Source organism: Podarcis liolepis, assembly GCF_965112155.1.
Source record: "Podarcis liolepis genome assembly, chromosome: 16".
Taxonomy (NCBI): Eukaryota; Metazoa; Chordata; class Lepidosauria; order Squamata; family Lacertidae; genus Podarcis; species Podarcis liolepis.
Genome location: NC_139567.1, coordinates 36,329,561 through 36,348,009, shown reverse-complemented (window position 1 = coordinate 36,348,009; position 18,449 = coordinate 36,329,561). Strand labels below are relative to the sequence as shown.

The window sequence follows — 18,449 nt, the reverse complement described above, 5'->3', positions numbered from 1 at the left end:
GCCAAAATATCACATGGACATAGAAACCTTACCAAAGGACTGTGGAAAATGCAAGAGCAGTCCCGTATAGGAATTCTCTTTCTAACAGAAGTTTTTATACCATCTGCAGTTCTTGTTTTCAGATTATATAGGATTTCTAAACAATTCCATCTTGGTATAATATTTAGGTGCGCTTTTAAGCACATTTCTTGTGAGACAGTGTTGTTTAGCACTTACTTGATTCTGCTTCTTGCAAAGCCTTGCCTGGACTGCCATGGCCTTGCTAGTAATGTGTCATTTGCTACCAGTTTATCCTCACCTCATCTGTACTTTCCTGTCTTCCTCTTCCATGTTTTATCCTGCTGACCTTATTTGAATAATACAGGCTTTCGGTAGAAACAGCAGTGCTGCTTCTGTGTTCCATGCTCCCTACAACAACAAGCATGCAGTTTATACTACCTAAATGTTAAGTGATGGCGTTTAGGCTTTCTTTGTAACGGAAGTGTATGTCTACCAGCCTTAAGGCATTTGACCCAACTCTTTTTGAAATAATTGAAACTCCTAATTCAGCTCTTACTTTGTAGGTTTTGAAGGAAGAATAGCTATCTTGGTGTGATCTATAAATACTGTACTATTTCTTCAGATCATATAAGCGACTCTGACTCTGAACCATTTAAATATATGCTAATCTCCTAAGTACCCTTTAGGCCTACCAATCATGCTGTAAAAGCGTAGAATTTTGTCTGCCTTAACCAAAGTACCCACTTGAGGCCCTACATTTCATTTCCCCAAATCTCATTCAAATAAAGTCCTGGTTGTAATCTCATTGTACGCGTAATTGAAAATGGGGCTTGATGAAAGGAGTGCTGGCATACCCGTCAACCTCATTAAAAACTCTTTCCCCCAAAAGGTAAGAAGGAGGACCTGGATATGCAAAGCAGCCTTGTTATACAGCAGTCATTAGGGAGATGTGTTTCACTTCCTTATGAGAGAGCTGTGTAGTGAAGCTGTGGGAGTATGAATTAGGCAGAACTCTTAATGAACTAAAAGACCCCAAAACCCAAGCACCAGTGAATTGGAATCTTATCCGTGCAACTGCTTCAGGGGCTACATTTGGCTCCAGCACAAATTAGTTCCACAAATAACCCCAAATTCCCCCAAGCACAGAGGGTGGTAATGCCTCCACTGTGGCCTCTTAACCAAGAAGATAATCCAATTACCAGTTCTGACGTTCTGCTATTCTCCTGCCTTTTACAATCTCCAGTATTGCTGGACTCTCTGAGACCCCAGAACTTCAACATTGCATATAGCATCTGTTTGCACTTCCTTTGATTTTTTAGATTAACCTCTTCCCTTAATTTATAGGGCACACAACTTGTTTAAATATAATAATAATAATAATAATAATAATAATAATAATAATAATAATAATAATTTTGTAGTTGTGGGGGAGCTGATGCACTTTAACCAGTGCCACTCCCCTTGACATTCATTTCTCAGCTGGGCTGTGGTTTCTGGCCATGCCTTTGTTGAACACCCTGACTCCACAGATAATCAGAATGGTGGCAGACCAGAGAGGAGGGTGTGATTTTTTGGTTTTCATAAACTCTTGAGAACTTCCTGTAAGCAATAAGTTATTTCCCTGAAGAAATAATGTAAGGAGGGAAACTTGCTCAGGATACTTCACCAGATAGTTCAGTGCTTGTGTCTGCTTTGTGCTCTTGGTTGATGTTGGATCATGCATATCCTGAGGATTGTGCCTCTTAACACAAACCTGTTCATCAAGGTCATCCACTGATGACTACAGCAGTGGCTTCCTGGCAGAGTAATTGACAGAATGTGTGTGAGCATGGCACTGGCTGCCACAAGATGGACCCAAGCTTAGGGGATCAGACAAATTCATGGAGGAAGATGAGCTTATTAGGCACAATTAAGAAGCAGAACCTGTACATTTACTGGCACTGTGCCACAGAATACTGATTGCTGGGGAGCAACAAAACATGGAGGGTTATTGCTTTCATTCCCTGCTTGTTCCTTCCCAAAGACATCTGCTTGGCCACTTGTGGGACAATGAAGTTAGACAGTTCTGGAAAATGTGTATCAGCCCATCATTCCCATTAAACCACCACACTTGCAAGGGTGGCAGTTCATTGTGGCCACATTAAACAATTCACATGGTCCAAAGGGGGGGAAAAGACCCCCCCCCCAAAGCACAGAAGCACTCATGAAAGCAGATGGAAGGAGCTTTCCCCCCCAAATAGCTAGTTCCTTTGGCTTTTGATCTGGATGTGTTTTATCTCTGGCTTCATACATGTTTGCATCAAGCAATATATAAAGGTTTGTAGGGTTCCTTGATAAGCCCCGCAACTCCATGCCTTCAATTTCTAAGACAATAGAAAATGCTATTCTTATTTAAAAAAAAAAAGCTGGCAAAATATTGCTCTGTTTGATGTTCTTAATTTTGGGAGAAAATGCTGCTAAGCAGGACTGATGGCATTGCAGGGGGGTTGGGCTAGATGACCACGAGGGTGCCTTCCAGTCCTACAATTTATGTGTTCACAACAATTGTCTTGATCTTCAGAATGAAGAGTTAGATAAGAAGTATGCTGGACTCTTGGAAAAGAAATGGACATCAGTTATAAGATTACAAAAGAAGGTAAGTACAAGGCTCAGTTGGTATATTGCTGGCAACACAGCTGCAGTGCTTTTAAAAGAAGTATGCAAAACAACGTATCCGGTTGGAAGTCCATACTATGATAACCGGTTTTATAATTTTTGACCTGACAATGTATTGCAAATCATGATTTATGTCTGTGTGTGCTATGCAAGAATCACAATGTGTGAAAAACCGTGAAGTCAGCCAATGCCTCCACATAGCTCCATTCTTATTTCAGACATTGTGATATATCAGTATATCATGATGTTTAGCTGTTGATATATTACAAAGTTGAACACCAGTATCACCCAACTCTAGTCTCCTAATTCCTCTAAATGTGCCCACTGGTCTCAAGGCTAGGAGGTATGTAGGAGATAGGATCCAGCTGAAGCCTTGGCAGGTTTTTGCTTTAAACAAACACAAGCAGCATTGTTAAAGGTAATCGTAGCAAGGATATTTGATTCAAAATGCAGGAAAGAGAAAAATTCTGGCCGATAAGGAAGGAATGACAGAGCAGTAGACTTACACTCATATCTAACGGAACAAAGTTCAGGTAAAGTAAAAATGACGACAAACACATTTTCTCTAAAATGAGCTAAGGAGGGTTGGATTGATTTCAAGATAACCAGACGGGTATTTTCCTGTGGCTCTCAGGTTTTGTTCGGTTCCTTTTAGCTGTTACAGCTTGTACTTGGAGATAATTTGAGAGCTGTGTGGCACAGTTCCAGGGCTGCTGTAGATTTGGTGATGGTCAATGTGTGTTGGTCCTTCAGGACTTGCAAGGTCTTATTTCAGACATTGTGATATATCAGTATATCATGATGTTTAGCTGGTGATATATCACAAAGTTGATCACCAGGTATCACCTTTTGTTTGTCTTACACTTTTGTTTGTTCTCTCCACTCCTCTCTCCCTGCCCTCTCTCCAAAACCATTTAGGTTATGGAATTGGAATCCAAACTAAATGAAGCTAAGGAAGAATTTACTTCAGGTGGACCACTTGGTCAGAAGCGAGACCCTAAAGAATGGATCCCTCGTCCTCCAGAAAAGTATGCGTTGAGTGGACACAGGAGTCCTGTCACAAGAGTAATTTTCCATCCAGTTTTCAGTGTTATGGTTTCTGCTTCAGAGGATGCCACAATAAAGGTAAGACTCTTCTATAAACCTGGTCTGTCTGTGCACCTCAAGGGGATGCTGCAGGCTATTGACACAGGAGGTGTGAGCTGATCAGAATTGGGATATGGCTCCCATTGTGCTTTTTGGACTGTATTAGCCTAAATAATATATATATATATTTTGCAAAATGGCATTCTGTGTTTGTGGTCACCCATAGAAATGTAGAAGCTTCAGTTAATACACAGCCTGGTGGTTTGCCTCCTGAAGCTGGCATGGGTTGGTGTACTATTCTCACCCACTCTTCGAAGCTGCGTTTGTTTGCTGCAGGCACACTCCTGGGCACAATATAATGCACAATCTTAAACAGCTTAGGATTCTTCAAGTATGCCACTTATGGTACTGTAGTATTGTGGCCCTTAGTAAGAACACCAAGAACACATGATGAGTATGTTGATAGTAGTTTCCAGTCTTTGGGACTCATTCATGTGGAAGCTTGCTGGAGCCTGAATCTCGTTATAGCTTCATTCTCAATGAGGTGGTCAACCTGTTATCTTCGCTCTGAGGCTTCACTTTGGGCCATAACTATTGCTCTTCTATACACAACACAGATTCCCTCCACAAAGGGCTAGGCTTCCCCCTGACATGCTAGCTTTCTGTAGGCAGGGATAATGGTGGTGATTATTGTGTGGAGGAGCATTCAGTCACTGAACTGCTAGAACACAGGTTGGTCACCTTGGTGAGTACTGGGCCCATATTTTGTTGGTGGAAGAATTTTTGCTTAGAACAAGGGTCCTCATACTTTCTACCCAGGGCCCACTTGGGATGGCTAAAAAACTCAGGCCCGCCAGTCAAAATTGGGGTCCTGGGGGCAGAACCAGTTATAAAAGTGTGGCAGATGGAAGCAGAGTTTGGCACAATCAGCTGGCAAATACTAGCATAACTTTCTTCTGATATTAATGCATCATTGGAAGTAGCTAAATACTTTGCCACAGCATTTTCCTTGTGGCAGGTTGAGTTCTATAGCTCAACTTTCCTCAAGCTAAGTGCAGACATTTGTTCTTGGAGGCATTGTGATTCAGCCTCCCTATTTCAGGCAGTGTTTGCTCATCTAGTGTCTTTAATTGGAGACAGCTTTTCTTCTATATTTTTTTGTTCCCACCCCCACATGCCTCTCATAAGTATTTTAGCCCAGCTCCTGTAATGTCTTTCCTCATTCTCCTTTTCCACTCAACTTGTCCCTTATTCCTTCCCCACAACTGCTAGTTTCTTTCATCCCTGCTTCCATGTCCTTTTACATTCATCTCTGTTCCTTTCCCCTCAGAGGACTCTTCCCCCATTCCCTGAACTTCTCTGTCTCTTAGCCACTTTTACTCTGCATATAAGGAGTTGCTGGGGCTGGCATTGGTACAGTCAAATATCTTTGGCACAATTAGTGGGGAGAGGCTGGCAAGCAAGGAGGCACTGGCCAGACTTGTAGTGAATATATTAATACTTAAGGGCTGTGTCGTATAATATATTGTTTTAATACATCACCTGAAGCAATTGGGTTTTTCATACATGACCCATGAAAAACAAAAACAAACCCCAGCACACCTTTTCCTCTGGAGTCACAAGAGACTGAGTTGAACAGTGGAGGATGGGGTAATCACAAGACAGATCCTTAAATGGCTTGGCCATTTAAGGCCACTGCTTAAGGCCACTTGGCCACTGCTTTAAAGCAGTGGTTCCCAATTAGCTAAGTACAGCAGATCCCCTGTTTTTCAAAAGCCAAGCCCCTACTTTTGAAAACTCTATGGTAGTTTTTGTTACATGAATGTCTGCAGAACACCAGTTGGGAATACTGCTTTAAAGACTGACTCGTTCCCTACAGACCCCCTTGGCTGCTAAGATTGGCAGAGGAGGCCCTCTTGGTAGTTCCACGTCCCTCAAAAAGGGGGGCATGGCCCAAGAGAGGGCATTTTCTTTGGCAGGCCCTAAGTTGTGGAAGTCACTACTGACAAAGATGTGTCTGGCATTTTCATTATATAGTTCATGGCAAATGCTGAAGATACACCTCTGGCTTTTGACACTTGAGAATGTATATTTTTAGGACCCACTTTATTTCTGTAGTTTTAAGTTGCTTTAAACTGTTTTTTTATAACTCTGTTTTAATTGTTGTGACCAATGCTGGGACCTTTGGGTGAAGGCAAATGGAATAATAATATTTTAAAAACTTGTGTCCTGCCCTGCATCCAATGACCCATTTGGGTGACTGGTTCCTCCCATTTTTTTTGTTCTGGCTTTATTCTTGGTTGCCAATGTGTGCAAGGCAGATATTCAAGAATTTAAAATAAAGTATTCTACCTTGGTATGTCTGAATATTGCTTTTGTCTCATAGAAAGCAGGAGTTTTATGTGTCTACACAAATAAAACGTGCATCATCCCATAGAAAGGGGGTCTGCTCTTGTTTAAGGCAACAGGAAGAGCAGCAAAATGTGCTGTCTTCTGGCTTATTGATTTATCTTGGAAATGGGTTGGGTGGAGAGAGAAGGAGAGGTGCTGCTTATTGTCTAATTAATTTGAAAAGTCACTATACCCTTTGAAAATGTTACTGGTTCTTCCCTTGCTCCATTTCTTTCTTCCATTTTGAATTAATGTTGAACAGAGTGCCAGAGAGCTGCTTTGAATGCAAATGAGAGCCTGGAAGAAATATATATATATTGTGAGGGCAGATGTTCATCAATTTCTTTGTCTGCTTCCTAGGTATGGGATTATGAGACAGGTGATTTTGAACGAACCCTGAAGGGCCACACAGACTCAGTGCAGGATATTTCCTTCGACCACAGCGGCAAGTTATTGGCCTCCTGCTCTGCAGATATGACAATTAAGCTATGGGATTTCCAGGGCTTTGAGTGCATCAGAACCATGCATGGTAAGGAATTGAGGAATCCCACACTTGGATTGTGAGTTAAAATCAAACCAGTCCAGACTTGCCCTTTTCTTGAAACTGAAATTAGGAAGGGGATGCAGAACTCTTAAACCAAGGTTGGGGGGGGGGGGGATGCTGCAAGATAGCGATTTGCAAGGGGCTTCTCAGCTGATTATTGGGTCCTGAGAAATCCCTTTCAGCGTGCTTTGCAGATGCTGCTAATCAGCTGATTGAGGGTGCCCGCCCCACACCTGATGGTGTACTGGGCAGATAGGCACGGCTTTGGCTTTGCAGGTCAAATGGGGGAGGGCTGGAGGTTTCCCACCCCTGCCTTACACATATGATGTGGTAAACTCATGGCTGAACTATACCACTTCAGTCAGCAGACATGTGGAGGGGAGGGCACCACACGATTGAATGCTCTCCTCTCAATAAAAATTACTGCACATGTAAAGCTAGTTGTTGGAAAGAATGATTCTAGCTTAGCTGTCTCTCTGACTCTCCAGCAGAGAATTGTTCTGTATGAAAGAAGATAATCATGGGGGCTGTCACTTGCAATCTGAAATTTGTATAGTCAAAACACAGACCCACCATGTTTGCATTTTGAGTTATTAGATAAAAAGATGGTTGTTACCTGGTCAGTATCCTGGGTATATTTTGCAGTCTGTGCTTGAAATGTTAATAGGCTTGTGTTCCCTATTGCTAGTTGGACGAAGTGGGAGCTGTAAGGCTTTAATATGGGCCCATTTCCTTAGCTTGCTGGGAAATGAGACGAGGCAATCTTGCTCTACTGTATAGTATGGTTAGAGCTGAAGTACCCATGGGAAGCATCACATTTTGGTTCATTCTGTTGCCAGCTATATAAGAATCTTGGATATTTCCCAAGGAGGGCATAATTTTTGCTCCATAGTTGAAACCTGCCTGCCTTCTGTGTTCAGACCATAGCTTGCTTGTTTGAAGCATTGTTAACTGCTCAAAACAATGTGAAGGACTCAACATTTGAAATGGGAAAATATGACTTGAAAGGGATTGGGTGAATTAGGCTAGGCTAGAGTTTTGCAAATGTGAATTCTGCTTCATGTGCAATCCCCTCCTGCTCTGTTCAGCTTTCTGGAGGCAGCTGTCTGCCTTTCTTACCAGGGAAAAATAGCAGAAGCAGCGATTCTGGCCATTTCTTGTTGCTGCCTAGGAGTGTCCTTAAAGAGCCTGTATAAGCAGAATGTGCCTCTATAGCTGCATTTGCGGCCTGTGGAAAGGAGTACTGTGTCACTGGACCCAGCATGGGAGATGATGGTTGCTGTTTCCCAGAGAAGCATTGGCGAGAGAGCACATCTTCATAAGCTCCCCTCCCATTCCAGTTCTCTAGAATCTGAGAGAAGCTTCTTACACCACACGGAGCTTTGGAGCAATACAAATCAAGCCTCGCTGTGAAAGAAAGACTTGGGCTGCTTCTGCTTGCCCCGAAAGCCAACAGGATAAATAGATTTCCCCGCATTGCTTGCCCCTTGTCTGCTTCTTCATGCAGTGATGGAGCAAGGAAATCCTCTAAAGAAGAGTGTTGCTGCTTCCAGCTTCTCCTAAGATTTTGTAGTACAAAGATGAGAGCTGTGTGATATCCTCCCCAGGTCTTCTGGCATGCATGCAATATTTGGGCAAGGGGGCAATGGTGTTTCCACCTTTGCACCTTTTTGCCTCTCCCTTTCAAACTTTTGTTACCAGCTCAATGGTATATTTTTGAGATGTGGCAACCAGAGTGTTCTCAGTATTTCATATATGACCACCTGATGCCTGCTTGCCTGGAACACACGGTACTGCACACTCCCTCTTCATTGCTGCTGCAGCATCACTTTCTCTCTTGCTGGCAAAAGTGCTGAACATCTAACGCACCTGCCTTGCCTGACTTTGAAACTGGGAAATGCAGCCATGATAGTTTCATGTTTCTCATTACAGCCTGCCAGTGGGTGTGTGGATGTGTGTGTTTTGGGGGTGCCTTAAGCGCCCTGGTTTCTTGCTCAAGTTCATTTAAGAAGAATTTAGATTCACGAGATTCTTTTTTGGAAACCATGCCGCACACTTCTTCTAATATCCAGACAACCACTGTAGACATCCTGTATTTCTCTCAGTTGGGTCCCTGGTTTGCATATTGAGGGTTATACAGGATTATTGTCGCTTGTGTGAATCGAGTACTCTTCACACACATTGTGAGCTAACACAGTCACAGTAGAAGCCTGATGTGAGCGTGTTTGTTGTGTTGTTTTCTTCTTCTAGGTCATGATCATAATGTTTCTTCAGTAGCCATCATGCCCAATGGGGATCATATAGTCTCTGCCTCGAGGGATAAAACCATCAAAATGTGGGAAGTTCAAACAGGGTAAGACCTTGCAGATGTGTTCATGTGATGGAAGAAACAGTGCCTGGTTGCTTTTTGAAGATTCTCCCTAATGCATGGGGATTGGGAACCTCATGTGCTCTTGTTAGACTTCAACTCCCATCAGCCCCAGCCAGAATGGCCAGCAGTTGGGAAATATGGGAATTGTAGTCTGCAACATCTTGGAAGGCTAGTGGTATATGCCATTGGTCTTCAGCAAGTAGGATAGGGCTCACGAATGGATGAACAGCCTGATGTAGGCAAGGTTTGGTGCAGTTGCTCTTAAAACATTCAGAAAGGTGGAGAAGACCGCAAGCAAAGGGATATCTTCTGTACAAGCTTAACTGTTATACCTCCCTCCGATCCTGTGGCTTGGTGCTTCTTGGAATCCTATTAGATCTCTGAGAGAAGGAATGACAAACTAGTGTGTCACCAGTGTAGAAATGCTAAGAAGGAGAAAGAACAGTATGAGGGAAGAAGAAAGTGGCATAATTAATGTTCATTTTTAAAGAGAGTCTCAAGATTGCCTCAGTGTTGAGGATTCTCCCAACTTCTCCTTCTGATATATATTTTGTATTACCTTTTGGAAATGGATTCTTTAAATCAAGCATCCCCAACCTGCGGCCCTCCAGATGTTTTGGCCTACAACTCCCATGATCCCTAGCTAACAGGACCAGTGGTCGGGAATGATGGGAATTGTAGTCCAAAACATCTGGAGGGCCGAAGGTTGGGGATGCCTGCTTTAAATGATCCAAATAGCCTTTGGTTTAACCTTCTGCTCAACCCCTTGTTCTAGCTGCTGTTTTCTTCCTGTCCATTCGCAGAAACTTCCCCCAGTCTTTCAACTCAATTTAGACCTTTCATTTATCAAAGCATTCTGTTTACAACTGCTGGCAACGCCAGCATTGTCCCTAAACCATCAATACTTCAATTCTTGCTTTATATAGTAGTGTTCTGTCAACAGCGGTCTTCTTTTTGTTTATTTTCCTTGCAAACAGCTACTGCGTGAAGACTTTCACGGGGCATAGAGAATGGGTCCGCATGGTGCGGCCCAACCAGGATGGCACGCTGATTGCCAGTAGTTCTAATGACCAGACGGTGCGTGTCTGGGTGGTAGCAACAAAGGAGTGCAAAGCTGAGCTCAGAGAACATGAGCATGTGGTAGAGTGCATCTCTTGGGCTCCAGAGAGCTCTTATTCCACCATATCGGAAGCTACGGGATCTGAGGTAAGGAGTCTTATATTGCGCTTCTCTCTCTTCTCTTCTCTTCTCTTCTCTTCTCTTCTCTTCTCTTCTCTTCTCTTCTCTTCTCCTCTCCTCTCCTCTCCTCTCCTCTCCTCTCCTCTCCTCTCCTCTCCTCTTCCCTCCCCTCCCCTCCCCTCCCCTCAGTGTACATTTCAACCTCTTACTCTTCATTGGGGCATGCATGGACATGTGGGATTTGTAGTGGCTGTCTTGTTGCTTCGGATTTCCATCACATACTGGTGCTGTCTCCCACAGCCATTCCACCCCTTTGATTCAGATAAACATCTGATCTAAAGCTCAAAGCCTTTTTTTTTTAACTCGAAAAGGAAGAGGTGGTGGCTTTGGGCAAACTTGTGTGGTTACATACTGAAAACCCATTTTTTAAAGAACATCCCTCTCCCCAAGTGCACTAGACTCTTACTCCTTCTTGCTCAGTGCAGTGTTCTGGAGCTCTTCTAGAGCGTGTCAGAATCCTACATACTTGGCCTCTTGAAATAGGCTATCTCCCTTTATGGAAGTGACGTTTCTTTTCTGAATTATTTGGGGCACCACAGTGGACATATGCTATCACTCAACAGTGGCCAAGTTTGAACCTGGTCCCTTTTTTCACTTACTTAAAATAAAAGGTGTATGTGTGTGTGATTTAAGGTCATATCTCTCAGCTGACTGCTTAGCTGCTTCACTTTCTCTCCTCTGCCCTCTACTGGCTCGTTGCAGAAATGATTGCCCAAGAAAGGCATGGAAGGTGAAGAGAGTTGTGAAGCTCAAGAAGTCATTTTAGCCTGAGCCTATCCTGACTTAGATATTAATGGAGGCATGTACAAGGGAGACACATACACTTAAGAATTCCACACTCTTAAGAGAGATTAATGCGTTTTGGCTGAATGTGAACAATAGATTATGGAGTTTTGCGTTTATCTCTCTTGTTCTAAGAGCAAAAGATCGTATGATAGATGTCCCTGGTTCCCTTCTCTTTTAGACTTCCCAGTTGAATTTTGGGGGAGTATCTTAAGCAGCTCTAGTGGGTGTCTTGAGTGAAAGGAGAAAGGGGGGAGACACACGTATTTGAAAGAAGGAGGTGTGAGCCTCGGTGGAGAATAACGGTGAACAGAATAATTGGCAGTGGGCATGACAATCTGACATAGAAATGTGGCCTCAGTGTAAAACTTAACAGTCCAAAACAGTAGCATAATAACTTTTTATGGTAATGGGCTAAATAGTCGCACCAGTTAGTGACTTTAAATTTTCGAGAACTCTTCTTCAGGCTGGATACTGAAGGGAGGGAGTAAGAGAGAAGAAAACAGCCAGTGGAGGCCAAATTTGGCAGGAGTGCCTAGTGCTTGGAGGACATTTCTCTCCCCTGCCCCACATGTTACCCCAGGCAATGTCGTTATTGAGGGGTAGGAAACTTGCTTCTAGTTCTAAGATTTCTTTGAGTGGCTAAACTCTATTTGTAAGCTTAAAAAAATGCAGACAGTAGTATTGGTGCATTAGAAAAACAAGCTTCTCTTTAAATAGATCATTAATTGTAATTGAACATAAACAACTTTTTATGTTCATTGGCAAAGTCTAAAGAATTATGTTTTAAAAGTGTGTGAGTGTTGCTGCCGTGTTCATTAACATAAAGTGTTTAATTGACTTCTGAGTCCTGTTTACCTGGAGCACAACTTTCTTTGTGCTTGCTTTAGGTCTCAGGTACTCCAAAGGTGGGTCTGCGTTTCTACCACCTGAAGTATTCATTTTTGTAATTTCCTTCTCTTTCCTTTATAGACTAAGAAGAGTGGCAAGCCTGGGCCTTTCCTGCTTTCTGGCTCTAGAGACAAGACCATTAAGATGTGGGACATTAGTACTGGCATGTGCCTTATGACACTTGTAAGTTCCTGTGTGTCCCCCTCCTGTCGGACTGCAATCCTGTATACTGTTGCTTCAAAAGGGAGTAGAAGAGACAATATTGCCTGGATGACCTCAAAACAGTCTCTGAGGAATCCAGCCAGACTAGTTAGAATGACTAGAATCTGTACAGATTGAAGGAATAATCCATCACAGGGCCCTGTCCTCTTCTGGGGAATTCAATTTCCTATAGTTCCAAGGCGGTTAGTTTGGGGCAAGTAGTGGAATGATCTTACCATTGGATTTCAAATCATGTTGCGAATGTTCAGGTGTGCACACAATACATACTCTCTTGTGACCTTGTGCCATTTTTTCTCTCTCAACAGGTGGGCCATGATAACTGGGTACGTGGCGTCCTGTTCCATTCTGGGGGGAAATTTATTTTGAGCTGTGCTGATGACAAGACCTTGCGTGTCTGGGACTACAAGAACAAAAGATGCATGAAGACTCTCAATGCGCACGAACACTTTGTTACCTCGTTGGGTATGTATGTGCACTTATTCCAGCACAGCGCAGCTGAGTACAGACCTACGTCTTCTTTGTAGGTTGGTCTTTACCTGGAGCCCGGCGCATAAACCAGTGGCACCACTCTTCAGCTAAGAAGGGATGCACTGCACTGCATTAAATACTCTCTAGACTGTCAAAATATACCTGTGTCAGGCTGGCTTAAAAGTCCCCATGCTACAAAAAATGTCTGGCCTCCCTCTCTTCACAAAAGAAGAAAGGGGAAGGGGGCATGTTGGAAGTTACAGGGAAAGTATATGCTAGTAGTGTTTTGCCAAGCTAGTGAAGACAGTTGGGTTTCATTTGTTTCTGTGCAGCAACCTTTTTTTCAAGCAAAGGAAAAAGTGGGAAAATTAGTTGCTTGTACAGGCATAATGAAAACTGAAGCTGGTTTCAACAGGAGCGAAGCTCCTTTATATCCCTTGAGGTAGAGGTTCCCTGTTTCCTGTTCCTTTGTTCAGAGCTGGTTGTTCCTCTGCCCCCACCTCTCCAGTTCACAGGACCCATAAAAGCCAAGCTGCTTTACATTTATTGGCTAGCCATCCCTGACTTGCTGTGCTGACTGTACTGCTAATGATGGCTGATGGCTGATCTGTGACGTGGGCCTTTCAGCTAGTCGTTTGCTGACATAACTCAAGGTGCGTTGCATCAGTGGCACCATAATTTTTCTTTTAAAAAAATGTTAGGAGGAGGAGGGCAGAGTAAAGGTATGTCTGCACTGTTAGTTTACACTAATAGTATGCATCATCTGCTGGCATGGCTGTCCCTGTGAGAGGGGGAAATAATGAGGGCTGTAGTTTAGGGTAAGCTGGGTATCTCCTCCTTTCACAGATCTGTGAACAGACTGCACTTCTCAAGGTTCCTTAGGGAGGAGGAGCAAGTGTGTTTTTGGAACCCTCAATTAATACAACCCTCACCCAAGAGGACACTCGGAGGCAGTTTCTCCACTGCCTCAAAATACAGGTTTTTGATGAAAAGCTAAAGGAAAACAGTGAAAGCCGGCAAGTCCTAGCAGGTTCCCTTCAGGCATAAACTCTACAGTGTAGGAAACAATAAAGTTTTGCCGTGGCCACTCACAGTATATGTACTGAATTTTAAAATATTCTGGCTGATCCAGCATCATGGACATTTTTCAGCTCTAGTACTGACCTATCCTTTGTGATGCTGTTAGTAACTTCCTGTCTTCCCCCACCCCCCTCTCTCTTACAGATTTCCACAAGACAGCGCCCTTTGTGGTTACCGGCAGCGTAGATCAAACAGTAAAAGTGTGGGAGTGCCGTTGATTGAATTCACACCTGGCCCACCCCCCTCTTTCCCTCCCCCTCTGGATGCACTCGGATACCATGGTTACCCATTGAGCTCTGTTTAAAATAAATATTGTCCTTTCATGTAAATTATTCTGGATGTAGATTGAGCTTATTAAATGTTACACACAAAGTATTCATGCATGGTGAATCCAAATTGTATACTGTAAATTTACATACGTTGTCTAGAAGTACCATAGGTTTAAGGACATGGGCTGGCATTGGTCACATCAGACCTGCGAAGGCAGAAGCTGGTTGGTTGAATTAAGGGCACTTAAACCAGCAGCAGCAGCAGCAGCAGCAGCAAAATCCCGTTCTGTGCTGGATAAACTGAACACCCGTTCTCTTCTGTTGGGTGGTGCCTATAACTAGTGACTCTCATACGGATTCTTTTTTTGGGTGGGGTGGGGAGGGCTCTTTCAAGAAACACGTATCTCTGTAACAACATCACTTAAGTGTGCTTAAGAAATCTAAGGATACTAGATAAACAAGGCTGCAACTTAGAACCTTATGTAATTAATGGAAACTAATTAAAACTTCCAGTTTTTTCTCGTCATTATATATTTGCCAAATCAATAGGATATATTTTTATTTTGGCTTCCTATCACGTTAAAAAAAAAAGAGGTTAGTATCCTGATACTAACAAGCTGCAATATAGGAAGAGAAACCTTGGTATGATGTGACGTGTATTTTTTTTTTTTAAAGAAATGGTTGTTGGAGTTCTATTGCATTCTAACACTTGGAGCTTAATGCTTTCCATGCAAAATGTGTCTTAGGGAGTCTGTCGGTCTTGCTTGAACGTAGCTCTTAACTGGACAGTTGGACTCAATCTCCCAGTTGACTCCTGACAGTTCAGCTTTCTGTTGGCTTTGGTTGTGGTTTATCAGGCTTGTGCGATGTCCACAATATCTGAGGGTGTCCTCTCTCCTCCCCTGCTTTCCCTGGTAGTTGGTGAGTGTGCAGCAAACTGGGTAATAGTGGTGTGATTCCCTCTCCTTTCCAGTTAGCGAAAAGGTCTGAAAGCAGGACAGGGAGCCACAGGATGGTCAGATGTGATGGGACATGAGAGCAGAGTTTGCAGTGCTCCAAAGAAAGCACTGTAGAAAGAAAGAAAGAAAGAAAGAAAGAAAGAAAGAAAGAAAGAAAGAAGGAAGGAAACAGGAGGAGGGGAACCACTTATGCTAGCAGGTACTTTGCAAGCTTCTAGATAACCTTACAACCGCATGTTAAATCCACCTGCTGACATGCAAAAGCCTGCTCTTGTTACAGAGTTTTGAAGCCAGCTTCAGTTTGGAAGCTGCCCCCTTAATTTGAAGAGCTCTAAAAGAAAGAAATGCCCCCCAATTCATCTTTTTTCCAAGGAGCAAGCATTGTTCAATCATCCTTTTATTGGTCACATTCTGTTATAGGCATTTTTAAGTCCAGCCCTTCACTAACCAGGTCTGTTCCAAAAATCCACGTACCCCAGTCTGGACAAACTGCCGGTCTGACAAATTTTAACACACGTGAAGTATTTTGTTTTGTTAGCTCTGTGGCTTTAAAAAGAACTGGCCCTTAAAACAAAAAAGCAACAAAACCCCCCACTTGTTTGGAGGGTTACTTGCATGTCAGTAGAAATAAGGCTTAATCACACATTTTGGTTCACCCGCAAGGAGGATTTTTTGGTGCTTGGCTTCTTTTACGGGAGCTGGGAAACCAAAGGCAGTGAAGGACTTGAAAGGGTGGGGAGTAAGTTAGGGTGCAAGTCCTGACTTCTGGAGAATGCAGTTTTTTAGTGAGCAAGTTTCCCACAAGCTGAATCTTACACATTTTGAAGTCTTACCCTCGTTTTTAAGCTGTTTTTGACAGGAAATTCATTGCTGTTTTTGCTTTTTTGAGAATTTCTGAATCTGTAGTGGGGCAGTCATAGCAATGCTGGTTAGCAATTGTAAAGTAATTCTTGGCTGAAGTGTAGAAATCCTGGTTCTTTTCTTTTTTTAAGGGTTAAAGGTAAACTCTGCATTTACAGACTCTGTGAAACTATGGTACCTATTAACATGGGAGCTTGACCACTATTCCCTTCACTCCTTTGAACATAATACATGGTTTTAGGATAAAAAAGGAACCATTTTGTAGCCTCTAGTAGTCACGAAACCTCCTTGGCATTGAGTAACTTTAAAATTGTAAGCTACACGTCCATTTAGCCGGTTTACAATAATAGGCGCATTACCATGAGTGGTTGTAGACTGCACCAGCAGTTACACCCCTGGTTTTAAAACAAAAGAAAATGGAAGAGGGGAGAAGTTGGTGGTGTGGTGGAGTTGTCCCTAGGAGTTGGCTTTTGTGCTTCTCTCTGGCTATCTTAATCCTGTGCCTTTTCTTTTTCTCCCGTGAAGAGTCTCAAGCGCTAAGGTTTACTGGTTTAGATTGAAGGAGGATTTTTAAAATATATCAGAAGGTATTCAGGAGTGTATTGCTGTGTGTTCCGTCACACAAAGAGTGGCATTCTGTTTTTAAAACTGAAAGGGCAGTGGTCAAGCACCACGCTTCCAAACAGACCAGTTTCGGTGTCCAGTCTCTTGAAACAAAGCCACAAATACATACCTAGACACGTATATCAACACACACACATTCCAGAACTGCATGGATTATTAAGATGTGCCCAGGAAAAAATTAATAAATCCTAGATTCATTTTTCTTTTTGAAAGTGCAAAATCCACCCTCCCCTCTTTTTTGATTTGGACACAATCTGAGAGCTGATGACTTGGAGCATCCTGCACTTTACCATTTTCATTTTAAAGCCGTCCTGCTTTTGTGTGTGGTGTGACCAATGAAGTGCCCAGGGCACATTTTTTTTTTTTAAAGAAACTCCCCAGAAAATACTAGTTGCTAGCAAGTTGTCAAGCTGTGGAGCACTGTAGTATTTTGAAAGCTTTGGCTCTCGCCTCACCAAGCTACCCCTACTCCTCCACCCCTGGTCTAATCTGTTGACACCTGGCTGCTTCTCCCATTTACCTCTAAACTCTCTTTTTTTTTAATGTGAAATGAACTGCCTGTTTAAATCATTCTTAAATAGCTTTCTCTTCTCCTCTCACCTCACTTCTCTGCCCGTCCCTCATCCCATCTTCCCACCCCATGAAAGCTATTTAAAAAGATACGGTTTGGGTTGGGTTTTTCTTCCGCAGTGGCTTGATAATCCTGATATGGATTGTTTTGAGTGCAAAATTTTAACAGAATTTGAATGAAGGAAAAAAGAAAAAGAAAAAAAACCACTTAATTATTCCATATTCTCACTCTGGCTGTGTATATTTAAAAATAAATAAATACCCAGGGTACTAGCTACTGCAAAACCTCTCCATTAGTGGCAGAAATGATGTGTATAAAATAGGGAAACTTGTTTGGGAGGTTTTCTTTTTTTGTGGGGGGGGGGGCAGAGGGTGGGCAAAAGTTTGAGCCAGATTGGCAAGTCATGACTGGATGTTAACCAGCCTTTTTTATTCTCTTTCTGCTGTGTCCTTGTAAGTAACCACTTTCTTGTCCTAAGCATATCCTTCAAGCTGTCCAAAGTTCTTTCTGAAGAGAATTAGCAAAATATTCCACGTTTTTAGAAGTTTGATCCCAACACTGACATGACGACAAGCATCTTTATTTCTCCCCCCCCCCCATAAGAACGGTGTAGAGATTGCCATTGGAGAAAGCTTCCCCCCTCACCCCCAGACTGTAGGAGTTAACTGAAGATATTGACACAATTAAAATTTAAAAAAAATCAGTAAAGGAATGTATATAATACTGCTCTGTGTTTTACAGTAAGATTTGTTGCTCTCAGACTGTGTAAAACAAAATTTATTCATGTTTTCTGCATATTAAAACAAAAATCTTATTGTACCAATTGGTAAACTATTAAATGCATATAAAACTAAATGCGTTTCGTTCTTTTTGTTTGTCTAGGTGCAGAAAAGATCATGTGTTTTTAGATTGTGCTTGATTAGGCAGTTAAAAGCAGATGGCAAAAGAATATCATGTTGGGTTTCAAGCTGGAGGAAAGCAGTTCTTCAAGTGACAATGCAAGTTGGGTGAGTGGTGTGGGGCAGAGCAGATAAAAGGAGGGGTGGGCTGGTACAGCAGGGCATCAGTGAGGACGTCAGTGAGCGCAGAGGAAGCCCCAGAGAGACCTTAGGCACAGTGGGGCTTTTTTTAGGCTGCCCAGCCTCCCCGCCTGACAGCTGACTTGCATGGTAGACTATCAGCCGGGTTCCTGCACAGCCTCCAGCCAGCCCCAGAACTTCAGCTCTAGTTGAAGAGCAAGGAAAAATTAAGTTGCGGCGGGGGACACCTGCAGTCAAAATCTGCTTGTGGAATTCATTGTCGTAGAATGTGGTGAGGGACACGGGCATAGAGACAGCAGAGACTGGCATCTAAGGGCAGATGGGGCACTGCCCCACTAGCCTACCCTCAGCTGGCCCTTTCCTGCTTGCAACCAGTCCAGGAGGTGCTGTTGCCT

The 18,449-nt window shown here is 42.9% G+C and overlaps 1 protein-coding gene across 3 annotated transcripts in view; it reads left to right on the top strand.

Moving 5' to 3' along the window:
- The window catches only part of PAFAH1B1 (platelet activating factor acetylhydrolase 1b regulatory subunit 1), a 60,575-nt gene extending 42,706 nt beyond the window's left edge, over positions 1 to 17,869 (top strand). For all 3 annotated transcript variants that reach the window (XM_083479649.1, XM_083479648.1, XM_083479647.1), the window contains 8 exons: positions 2,561 to 2,635; positions 3,574 to 3,780; positions 6,493 to 6,661; positions 8,927 to 9,029; positions 10,025 to 10,253; positions 12,042 to 12,143; positions 12,488 to 12,644; positions 13,875 to 17,869. In XM_083479649.1, the coding sequence (XP_083335775.1) occupies positions 2,561 to 2,635; positions 3,574 to 3,780; positions 6,493 to 6,661; positions 8,927 to 9,029; positions 10,025 to 10,253; positions 12,042 to 12,143; positions 12,488 to 12,644; positions 13,875 to 13,948 (1,116 nt within the window). In that variant the 3' untranslated portion in view covers positions 13,949 to 17,869. The remainder of the gene's footprint in view (positions 1 to 2,560; positions 2,636 to 3,573; positions 3,781 to 6,492; positions 6,662 to 8,926; positions 9,030 to 10,024; positions 10,254 to 12,041; positions 12,144 to 12,487; positions 12,645 to 13,874) is intronic.
- The last annotated feature ends 580 nt before the right edge of the window (positions 17,870 to 18,449 follow it).